The sequence below is a fragment of the Rhea pennata genome, chromosome 1, assembly GCF_028389875.1.
Source record: "Rhea pennata isolate bPtePen1 chromosome 1, bPtePen1.pri, whole genome shotgun sequence".
In the NCBI taxonomy this organism is placed as follows: domain Eukaryota; kingdom Metazoa; phylum Chordata; class Aves; order Rheiformes; family Rheidae; genus Rhea; species Rhea pennata.
Genome location: NC_084663.1, coordinates 79,749,043 through 79,761,556, shown reverse-complemented (window position 1 = coordinate 79,761,556; position 12,514 = coordinate 79,749,043). Strand labels below are relative to the sequence as shown.

General features: G+C 37.5%; 1 protein-coding gene across 26 annotated transcripts in view; it reads left to right on the top strand.

Annotated features, from left to right (window-relative positions):
- LOC134149675 (potassium voltage-gated channel subfamily KQT member 1-like) overlaps window positions 1-12,514 on the top strand; it is a 263,379-nt gene that overhangs the window by 102,476 nt on the left and 148,389 nt on the right. For 17 of the 26 annotated variants that reach the window (XM_062592949.1, XM_062592924.1, XM_062592916.1 and 14 more), the window contains exon 7: window positions 6,573-6,665. In XM_062592949.1, the coding sequence (XP_062448933.1) occupies window positions 6,573-6,665 (93 nt within the window). Of the gene's footprint in view, window positions 1-6,572; window positions 6,666-6,755; window positions 7,017-7,699; window positions 7,918-7,966; window positions 8,063-9,605; window positions 10,319-11,741; window positions 11,887-12,254; window positions 12,343-12,514 lie in introns of those variants that run through there. The other 9 variants (XM_062592906.1, XM_062592903.1, XM_062592912.1 and 6 more) reach the window with 7 other exon arrangements.

Sequence of the window (12,514 nt, the reverse complement as noted above, 5' to 3'; positions counted from 1 at the left end):
AGAATGGGTTTTGCTTGCTGTACATTTTCTTGGAGTGTATTCAGTCCAAAGAGAAGGACAAGAGTTTCACAGCAAAAGATGCTATGAATGTGTATTCGAAAGAGGGTGCGAATAGCCAGGTCAAAAGCTTATCTCATTTACTCTGTAGCAGTCCAGGACCCTGACTATGAGGTCATTAGATTTTTTATTTTAAAACTATTGTCTGGTTAAAAGAAATAAAAATAAGCTTGCTGCAGCTGACACTTCAAGCCAGTCAGTGTCAGTGTCTTGTTACTTCAAGCCATTTATGCCAGTGGAGTTACTCTGAGTTTATGCAGGTGTAAATTACAGCAAAATTCTTGCATGACTTTAAACCATTTTCCAGCTCTTGTCCTCACATTCTGCTCAAGAGCACTGAATCAATAGGGATGAGGTGAAAGCAGAATTGGGACCCCAGAAGTTCAGCATTATCCTGAGTGAAATTATGTTTTTCATGTGTTACGCCTTAGTGTTTTGAGGATCCTTACAGTATGCTGGTGATTTAAGGTACAGTAGACCTGAAACTGTGTATATTTTGTACTGAAACATGCAGGCAAATGTTTTATCTGAGCACCAAGTAATGCTGATTTAACAGCTTAGATTTCAGCAACATTTAAGCACACGATTTCCCTACTTTATCAATGCAGAGAGGAACTATAGCAACCTGGACTTCTTTTGATCACTTGACATAGTTCTATACTTCTCAGATAAACCTTACTTAATAAAGTTTAGAGGGAAAGACTAGTTTTGAGCTGCATAGTTGTTACATTAATATCCGAAGAATCAGACAAAAATAAGACCTAACTTTGATATACCTTTCAAGCAAAAAGAAGAAATATGGATAGATAGTATTTTCTGAAGAATATGTGAAAGAAGTGTAGCCTAAATTCTTCCTTTATGGCTCCTGTTATGGAATATTATCCTATGTGGTATATGCCCTCCTGTTATTAAGATTGTACATTACTTTCCATTATAAAATTATTTTTTCAGTTGTGTACATCTTTATCAAATTTTAGCCATCTGGGCTGAAATTTTCCAAGGCTTTCCAAGTCTACTTCAACTAAATTTTTTGCGAAAATGTATAGATCAGTGTGGGTCATCCTTTCTGTATTGCAGTAACCTGACCCACTGTGAAGATCATCCCAAAAGTCAACACAAAAATATTGATGGAAAATACTTGATCTTCTTCTAAATTTAAGCAAGACAATTGGACAGAAATGGAACATTCTCTGCCAGTCTTGAGACCCAGAGACCTGATCCAAAACACAGTGAACTCAGCAGGAGGCTTTCACATGGATCAGACCCTTATTTTTAATGGGCTGAGCAAACATTTGCCAATACGCAGTTCATCACCATAAATCAAATGTTAAATAATTCCAGAGCCCATTAAACGAGCATGCAGATGGCAGTGTCTGCTCCCCAGTGATTGCACTGACTGCTTATTAGGATCCAGCTCTAACAGCTTGGTCTCGTTTGAGCAGTCTCAAGAACTGCTGTGATTTGGCAATTGGTGCAATTGAGTTGCTTTTCTGCTATCTTGGCTGAAGCTGTTCTGGTGGAACCAAAACCACTCAGCAAACAATTACTCTTGTCTGTGACATCTTGGAGCATGCTGGGTGGGGGGATGCCAGGGCTTGCAATCATATGCTGTGGAGGAGCCTGCAGTCCTTTTGCAGCTACCTTTCATTTAATAAGAAGCAAGGAGAAGAATATATACTCTCTACTAACGTTCCTTGACGAGCACACAAATTAACTGTAAATACCATAGAAGATAGAAATAGTAAAGTGATTTAGACCTGCTGGTAAATAATGGATCCTTTGGGTAATGCGATCTTTCGTGGGCTATTATGACATTAGAAATCTAATCCGTATTGATATGCTCGAGCTGTTTAACCTGAGGGAAATCTTGCTCCCAGTGCTGCTTGTTGTCATTTCTGCTAGTTGAATCCAGGACTCCTCCTATGGGAGTTAATAGTCATGTGGAGTAAGTTCAACAGTCCATCCAAATGCAGCCCAGCATTTTCTTAGCTGACATAAAATTATTAATTAAGCTTGATTTGACAGTTCAGAAGAAAAGATTTTCATACTTATCAGTTGCAATAATTAATAGCAGATAATGAAACTGTCAGTTACTAAAAGTGGGCTGTGGCTTGTATACAGGTAGCTTGTATAGCAAAGCGAAGCAAAGAGTTGAAACTGTGTTCAAATGAAACACTCTGAGGAGAAGCCTGAGCCACTGCTCTCTGCTGACTTGTCACTCAAGGGATCTGGCTGAACTGCTTGCAGTTGGAGCAAACCATTCCCCCTCAGCTTGACCAGGGAGCAATACAAAATGCAGCAATTCTTTATTAAAGTGCATTCATCAGGACAGTACAGCTGCTCTACTGCTCCTATTGTCACTTGCCCAAGGTCCTGGAGACAAGGTGTTGATGACCACACAAGCTGTTGGTGAGGGAGCCTGTCTGCCTCTGGCTGCTCTCCACTAGTAACTTCTGAATCTGATGGTCAGTTTGAACCAAAACTGAGAAGATGTCATGATCTTACTGATGTTGGTTCCCTCCACATTTTGAGAAAATCAGTTCCTGAGTAGAGGACAGACATTCTGTTAATCCCCCTGTTCCTAGAAGAACAGACAGTATGAGCTTGGCTCTGCTCAGATGCTAGAGAGTCCAGCAATAAATGCATAGAAATCAAAGTCCAATCACTTCTGTTACTCTTAAAACAATTTACCTATTATTGCTGAGTGGGAAAGTGTATTTTTACCTACCTCATTTTTGAGGTCTTTATTACTTTTTGGACAAAAAGTCAAACCCCCCATGTACTTTGTGTTGATAGTCCACAAATGACAGAAATCAGATCAGTTATAAGTTTGGAGTTTTTTTTTCCTACCTTTTATTTCTACCTTTTAATGGGTTCTCCTAAATTATATTTTTAAATCAAAAGTTATCCTAGCCCCCCAAATGAAATGTCTTCATTTTGAAATGTGAAAAATGAAGTATTTCAGCAATTATTCTAACCTATTCAGATAAAAAGAGAATAAGAAATTCATTAAAACCAGTTTCTTCTTATGAATAGCTTAAAACAATTTTTTCTGATAGAAAAATGTTTCATTGAAACATTTTTGACCAGCTCCAAATGTTATCAATCTTAAACAGCTTAACATAGAAAGCTATTTCCAAAAATAGACCTTGTGACTGCTCTTAATTGCTTATGACTGTATGCTGCAAGTGTTGCACAATGTACAAGTTGAGAATTTTTTTTGAATATTTCTTTATCAGAAAATAACATTTTGCTCATAATGGAACCTTTCGTGAAAAGATGTCACATTCTGTGGAATTATTTTAAATAATACATTAAAAACAAATATTTCTAATCTTCCACTTCAAAATGACTTTTTGAAAGTCTCAACTGAGTGAAATCTTTTGATTTTTCTGAAGTAGAAATTTTGCTTGAACTGAATTTTGATATTTATATTTTGTTTAAAATTGATATTATTTCATTCTGATTCAGAATGAAAGACATTCCAGCATCATAAAGAACTGACAGAATGCAAATTATAATTTTCGTATAGGAAAAATAGTAATCTTCCTATAATCCTCTTCATTTCATAATTACTGTGGCTATTCCACCTACCACATTTTTTCAGATCAGTGTTTGAAAAGGCAATTTTTAATATTATTTCTGTGCTATATAAAATGTAGGCCCTAAATTCCTCTAAATCAAGGAAAGTACTCTGGAAAGAAAAGCAGATTTATATTATTCAAATGGTTACTAGGCTTGCAGCTGGATTCATATTTCATGCAGGAACTGTGATGCTGAGTCAGAGCAAATGTCTGTTTAGCCCTGGGGCTATGCTTCTGCTGTTGATGACCTGTATCATATGCCAAGGGACAGACAAAAAGAATAGTTTGTGTCTAAATTGTTAGAACTAGTCTTTGGGTCTTTGCAGTGGTCTATATATAATAAATAGTACAAAGAATACCACCATAAAAGGCATGTTTCAGGATGACATAGCTCTGAAAAAAAAATTTATATGTGCATATATACATAGGAGTATTCTGATGACCTTCCATGACAGAGACTGTATTTAAGGAGGGACATGGTCACCCGTTTTATCAGTAAATTCATGGTCTCCACATAATGGCATATGAGATGAGAAAGGCAGAGAGGTAAAATGCTGAGAAACCTAGAAACTCTATATTCACAACCACACTGTTATTTGCAACATGTAGCTTTATATTTTTTATACGAGCAAAATAGTGAACAAATCACGATCCTATGCTCTCTTCTGTAATGTAATTATTTCTTCTACTAACAAATATGATGAACAGTATTCATATTTTTCCTGTTTAGAAGTTTGGTTTTGATTTCAGTGCAGTATTCTGGGATGTTTCAGTGAAAAACATTTTAGTCAATGTCTCTGCTACACATGCAGTCCTTTGAGAGCAGGAGAGGGGGACTGAGGTCTGTGTCTGAGGAGGTGAGGTGCTACAGACTACCTCAAAGCCCCTTTTGATCATGTAGGTACAGTGCTTAGTTTATTTAGTTTGATCCTAGAGTGTAATTCTATGCAATGCCAGAATACAACTAAATATTAATAATTCTGTAAGTGATTTATCTAGAGAGCTATTCAGGCTCTTGCAGTTGAAGATCATGCTTTTCTGATTATCAGTAAGTATTTTTCTGCAGGTTAAAATGGCTTTGTGTGGAATTGTGATGATTGTGAATGCACTGAAGAAAAAAGGAGGCATGGTCTAGTGGCATGCATACCAAGCTCAGACTCAAGCTGGAATGCTCTGCTAGAGATCCTCATCCTAAATATAAACAAGACATAGCCTTCCCCTCTATGAAATAATACTTTGCTACTTCAGTTGGATATGGGTTACTCAGATACTGCAGGACAGAGAGTTGCAAAAATAACTCACAGAGAAGGATATCACTCAGCCTCTAGAGCTCAATGAAATAATGCTTTCTTAGGAGTCTGATGCCCTTCTACAGGCTGTCAGCTCCAGAAGATCTTTCCTTCAATCTTTGAACTTAAAATGCCTCTCTCTACCTATGCAGTTGTTGTGTGATGAATGCAATAAGTAAATGGTCTGCTGTTTCATCTGAAATTGCCAGGGTTTCAGGATTGCAGGATAATTCAGGTTGGAAGGGATCTCAGGTGGTTGTCTAGTCACTGTAGCATCCTGCCATTTTTACTGTAGGTCTAGCACTATCAGGTAGCATGTAAATGAAGAAATACTCTCTAAAAAATATGCTGACAAATTTTGCTCGTGTTGAAGGTACATCTTGAAGTACAGATTTGGGAGCTCTGTATTTGTTCAGGAGATCTGCAGCCCACTGCTGAAATCCACATGTGGAACATGCCAGTGGCTTGAGCCTCAGTATTTTCAAAACCTGGCTACTATAAGTACTGTAAGCTCTGTGATATTTTCTCTTCTGGAAAATATTAACAAAAATAGGAGACTATAGCTAATGTTAAAATGGACTATATTTTTTCAGGAGATGAAGCCTGCAGCAATGGAGTGTAAAACAAATTTAACAGATACAAAAAAAAAAAAAAAAAAAAAAAAAAAAAAAAACAACAACCAAAATACTGTCACTTAATTCTGGGCTAGTACAGGGCCAGACTCTCTGCTACTAAGTCATGTTAAAAGTCTGATCAGAACTTCATCTGGTTTAGGATCTGGTTAATATGGCATCCCTGTCTCTGCAGGATTAGAAAGTGCAATATATTAGCTCTGAGATATTATCACAAGTCTACTATCTACATGTTTTTTAAAGGCATCAGTATATGGAGATATGTAATTACGTGAGAATTTTTAAAATTTCTAGTTTCTAGCCCTCATTGTGAATAAACACATGAAATGCAGGAACCCCGAAGTCTCAAAATCAAGACAGTTAGGATAAATATCAAATATATTGGGTTTATTTAAAATGACAGTTTTTTCAAGGCAATCTAGTTGCAATGATTGTAACCAGCTATATCAGTCACTGGTAGATATTACTGCACATTCCCAGGGGAAACAGAAAAGCCATCAGAGAGGCCAAGTATTCATGCAAAACCAAAGCATCCTCACCTCTCTGCCACGGCAAGTACATTTCCAGCTTCAGTGCAGTCAGTGCATTCAACATTAGTCCAGGTGTCTCACAAGTAGCAGGCACTGCCATGAGGACATACCCTAGGAGGCAGCAGAAGCCCATGTTCTCTCTCAACAATTTTTTAAAATTCCTCCACGGCCTTCACATGAGCTCTGCATTAATGTTATTTTAATTACTGTCTTTCAAAGTGTTTAGTGTCTGCAGCCTTTATACACTTTGCAGAGCTTGTTGTCACCCTGTGTATCTGGAGGGCTTCTAATGCCACAACAGTCATTTCCTCTGTGACAGACCTCTCATCTGTGAAGGGAAAGGCTTACAGGACTGAGTGGGTGCCGTACAAGGAGTGTTAGCATCTTTGTGCAGCGCTCAGTGTGCCTCGGTATTTGTAATCAGAGACGAAATAACTATTTTCTCTCTCATTGTATCTAAAATCTGTAATCCCTTTGCAGGAAGATGTACCCTCAGCAAGTGCCCAGGAGCTGGGGCAAAGAGGGGTTCTCGTTCTATCACAGCACTACCATACACATCTGAAATTAGTCCAGGTAAGTCATTCAGAAACCATTTCCAAAGAGCAGATGGACTGTATCCACCAAGTATGCTCATCTTGCAATTTATACGTATGATTGCCTTAGAAATTGGATACTCCTCTTCAAAAATGTGTGGCCAGGTACTGAAGACCAGAGTAGCTTCCTAAGAACTTGCATTTCCAGGACTCTATTAGGCCTGGCCTGTCTGTTCACCCTTATCATTACACTGTTGTAGCGGACATCTGCCCCTTGGTAAAAGCTTGTGTGCCATGCCTAGGAGACAGCCGTGAGACTGATGAGCTCTATAGAGGATGAAGTTTGTGCAGGAATATGAGCCTGGGAAGATGGTAGTTTGGCAGAGGAGGTGACTGGAAATGAAAAAGGAGCTACTCTTGCTGGATGTGTAAAATACAAACAAAGTTGATTTTCTTAGAGGATTTTGGAGTCTGACCTCCTTGACCTACACATCTTGCTTCAGGCCATATTTCATTTAAGCCTAGTGCTGTAAGAAGCCTTGCATGCTTATTGAACATTTTTCAGTGTAGTCATTATATGTTAACTGGGTATGTAGTTGTATATACACCTCGATAGGTGTATATATGTGTTTGTGTGTATATATATATATATTCTTTGCATTTTTTACATCTGCATCTTTTTACTGGTTGTCTTTTGCATTTCATGCCTTTCAGCCTCTGTTTTTTAGAATCTATAAAGCTCTGTGAAGACAGAATGTTATTATTATTTATGCCTGGGTTTTTGCTACGTACTCATAGCTCCTGTTCTTTATTACATTCTTTAGCACAACTTAATAACCATAGAAAAATATCACTGTTTAAGACATTGAGAACAATATTTATTTTGAGCCCCAGCTACAGAGTAACTAGTACTGCAGGGATCACTGAAAGTAAGTCAGAGTCTAGAGTCCCAGTGAAATTTTGCCCTGAGTTGGGATCGTAAAAATAGACTTTTCTCCTGTGGTAAAATCTATCTGCTTGGGGGGTAAGATACTGAATGGTGACAGGAACTACTAACACAACCTTAATATATAGGGAATGGAGTACTGCATATGCTGCTGTGTGATTTCCTTCTTTGCCTTGAAAGGCAAAAATAAACTTCTTGTATTTGGAAGGTAATTTTCAATCCTAAAAATATCTTTTCTGTGTTTACTTAATTTCATGAGATGGTTGGGCTGGCTGACCATAGCTCAGACTGACTGAAGTAATGGTTATGTCATTCAGCAAGAAAAATCCCTTGTGTGGAATGAGTTTTTTTTAATTTTATTTCATTTCTTTCTCCTATCTCCTCCTTCTCCAAAGCTATATGTACAATTGAATGTCACCAAACAGAAGTAAGCTGCAGCCAGAAAAGTTCAGATTTTGAGACAGAATAAACTATATATGTACTTATTAAAATTTCTTGTTAATGAGGTCATTTTTATCAGGGCAGGAAATATACAGAGTAACATAGGATAGAAAAATCTAGACGTTGTAAAACACACCAACAAATTTGGCAGATGCATTATTCCCTTAATATGCCCCCAATGTAATCTACAGATCTCAGAAATGACCACATTCTGTTTATGTATGAAAAAAATCCTGTATATGTAGCAGTCAATAAGAGTAGCAATTTTAGTAGTGGGAAAAGATTATTGTGGTCTTTTTATAGAGTGTATAGGTTTACTTAGAATGAGACCTCATAGAAGATTGCAGAACCATGAAATACTGTTAAAATGTCATGATTATATTAATTTCATATTAAAAGGAATGCTTCACTTTAAGTTACAGGTCCAAAATTACACTGCTCATTCATGATTTTTTTTAAATGTATAATTGGCTGCCTCCAAAAATGTTACAGTAGGAGGAAAAAAAAGTTCATTTTCCTTGGCATGTGTACTGTTGCTATTCCTGTGTTCATTTGGCTTGGCTCGGGTAACAAAATGCTACAGTCTGAAAAAACTTTTTATATGTTGACATGTGCATTTAACTAGAATAAGTGGGCAGAGTGAACCAAGTTGGATTCAGCAGTGAACAAAATATATCTTGTGTTGCACCTTTTAATATGTCAGCCTATATTTATGATTCTTTTCTTATTTCTTTGTTGTCATGGTGTACACACCCCTCTTAGCTGCACAAAGCCCCAGCGCAAAGACTTGGAGAAAGGTGCTGGGCAGCATGTTAATTTTGATAGAGGGTAGGAGGGGAGAGGAGGAAGAAGAGCAGGAAACTGAGGGAAGCTTATCTCTTGAAGCTGACAACTATTGCTTTATTGAAATAAATCCAGCCAAAAGCATGTTGCTTTCCAGAGGAAATAGACTTTGCTCCTTTGCTGATCACCCTTTGGTCTCCGTACGAGGGTGCACGTCTTGTGCTACCTTGCCTCATGTCCCCCCAGCCTGACCTGAATCTTGGTTATTTACGGCCCTGGGCTACGGCTACACCAGACCTCTGTGTGCCAGATTTGTCAGTCTGATCTGTAAATCACTGACTGCCGGCTTCTGTGCTTGATGTCACAGGACAGGAGAAAGGCTGTAGCCCTCTACTGCAGCTGACAGTGTGCTGCTTAACAGGGCCTTACTGGGTAGCATGTTCCCATATCACATCTGCTGCCTCCCCTTACTCCCCATAGCTTGGCACACAGGTCTCACCCACCAGGAGTCACCTGCAGCCAAAGCCCCAACATATAAAAGAGGCTGACATTCATTCATTTTATGTCTCCCCTTGCTTGGGGGCTTTCCTCCAAGCCCAGCTCAAGAGGGTTGTCCCGTAGTTTGGTAACTGCTCCCTTAACCTGTGGTTGTGTGGCAGCTTCTGGGCCTCACACAAGGAAAATTTTCAGTGCTTGTGGAGGTGTAGCACAAAGACTTAAAAGCAAGGAGCTGTATCAAAAAGATAGAAGAATCCTAATGAATTTTTTAAGGCAATACCAAGATTTTGAATGTCTCTTTTGCTGCCTTAGCCACCGTGATCTCATACTTTGCTCTACAGCAGTAGAAGTGTCTGCATTTAAAACGGGCCGCTGTTTCTTCAGGAGGAAAGATCCTTCTGTTCCTACCTACTTAACACTCAGATGGGCCTGATGAATATGCATGGGAGAGCAGAGAGCTGTGTGGTGTGAGAGCTGGGACTGGGAAATGCATGTTAAAGCTTAGCAGTAGAGTAGTTGTGTATTTGTTTTGCAAATTAGGCAAAAGACACCTTACTCAGTTATAAACCAAAAACTGGGCCAAGTTTGTAGGGGTTCATCCCCAAGGCCTTTCCCTGGAGAAGCTAAGGCTTACTGTCTTCATGGAGATGGAAATCATGACACACCCTGGGACTTGTACATTGTTAAGACCTACACCTATCCATATCTCAGCATGTTTTTCTACCTTTTGAATGTTAAAATTTTATGCACAAAGATCTAGGGGGTCAGTTTAAAAACAAACAAAAAAATCCAGGTCAAAAATAACACTTACAGAAACTACAGAAACATGTTGTTTAAAGTACACTGCATTCTAGTATAACGTCCTATGGTATAAGTCCTGCCGGGGCTGGAGCTGCATTTGTTCGTATCACTATATCAACCTTATGTCTCTCTAACCACATCACAATGGAGTCAAAATAAAGCAGACTTGATGGAAGAGGGAAAGAAAATAGATTTTAGTGTCATTTTTTCAGATGCTTTCTGTTTCATCAGGCTTTCCTTAAATATAATCCATTAGGTATAATGCATTGGGGACTATACACATACCAAAATCCATATTTTAAAAAGAAAGCTTTTACAGTTTATTTAAATGCCATTAAAATTATTTTATTTTTGTTTTTTCTTCTTATTTGCCCATTTGGTTCTCATAAAGAATAGTAAACAGAATTGTATCATCAATGTCTTTAAAAATCACTGTTGATCTGAAAATTAAGAATCTCAGCCTACATGGCTGAAGTGCACAGGATACCTACAGTGAACCTATTTATGAACACATAAATATTCACCATAATTATTACACTAGTATTGTGATATAACATTTATACAAAGTAATATAGATTTTATGGGGAGATATTATAATGCAGATTAGTGCAGCACAGGAAGTGAACTACTGGATTATATATCAATCAAATTTAGCATAAATTGAGTGACTCTAAAAATATAGTTTCAGTAATGTGATGTTCAGAAATGAATTTTCTATGCAAAATTTGTAGATCTTACAAGTGGTGACTCCTGTGATTAAAAAGATATCTGTGTTTATGCCACAGAGTTTCCTCATATAACTTTATGGAGAGATGTAAGCTGTTTTTAGTTGTCTCTGTATTCTGTTGATGTGTCTCTGTGTGATAGCTGCTCTTTTGACAAGAACTGATCTTTTGTTGTGCATATGCTGATTCATTTATATATTAAAAAAAAATCAAGTAAGACTTTAACTGAAAATGCTCCAGGAACCTAATTCTGTATTCCTGTGTTCTTATTTCTCCCCATCATTGAAATTCCCATCAGGATGTGAGGATATGACATCCAATTTTAGAATGAATCAATTTTTTTGTCTCACTTTATTTACTATTTTTTTCATCGGGCCTGTGATAAAGGACAAATATCTCATCATCAACAACTGACACCTTTTAAAATAGATTTAAATGTTACAACAAAATAGATTTTGCCTTCTGTGTAATTTTGGAGAAGGGCTTAAGTGTAGCAAATACCTTATTAGCATTTAAATGATCTGATTTTTATATGTTTGTGTACACACATGCATTTCACTTATAACCCCCCCCCCCCACCAAGTCATTAATGAAGTTTCTTGTTCTTAAAATAGTAGTTCTGTCTGGAATACATAATTACTAGGTTTCTGTTGTTGTTACTGCCTTGGTCAAAAAACAGAAGCGTAAAGAGCAGCCTGTGTCTCCCTGTGTTCAATAGGTACCTGTATTTTGCCAGTGGTAGCCTTGTAGCATTCCTGGTCCTGTGGCTAGGGAGCTCTAGTCCCTGCTTCAGCCACTCTGCCTTTAAACCTCTCAATTACAAGCAGCAGAAACTCGACTGATGGGAAGCATAAAATGGTTGCATTTCTTTTTGAGCTGAATGATGTATTTATTTATTGCTTCTATATTTATTTATTACCAGTGTCAAAGAAAAGATTGTACTTGTGGCCTTTTCATCTTTTTGTAAGTGTTGCCTTCACATTTAGATGACCCTGCACAGAAATATTGCCCCCACTGAGTGCACTTGCTGATTGGAACAAAATCTTTAAAGGTAAACTGCCATGCTACCATGTCATAATATTTCATAGATCATTTAGAAATATTATTGCCAGGGTAAATAAATTTATCCTGAATACTCAGTCTACCTCTAATAAATAATTTATTTACGTTTGCAAGAATGGTGACATTTCACTTTGAATACCTTTGGCCTCTTAAAAAAACCTGTTAGTGCACAGGGCAAAAGGGAAAAATAAGTTGGAAAAGTTACACAGCAGATCTTTTGATTGTTTTTCTAAATTCTGGTTGCTTAACTGGGCCTTCTTGTAAGAGTTCATGTGTCTGTGTTAAGCTGGTTACTGTGTTTGTTTAATACGTATTATTTAACATCTCATTTAACATATTATTCCCTCTGCCTCTCTTTTTTTCTCTTTTACAGCTGCTTACAGCCAAAATAGGGTTTGAGCAAGTTGCCTCTAATATCAATAGAGATAATTACATCCCTTTTGTCACTTTTTACTTTTTGGGTAAGAACTCCTGGCTGCGATAATGGGTTTTGTTTGTTTGTTTGTTCATTTTTTAAGGTATTGAGGTGGTTTTAGGTTTACAATTTTTATCTTCATTTCTAAAAAGATTGGAGTTTGATCAGATTTTTAGGTTGTGACGCGGAGAGAAACACCAAAAAATGGAAAGGATTTT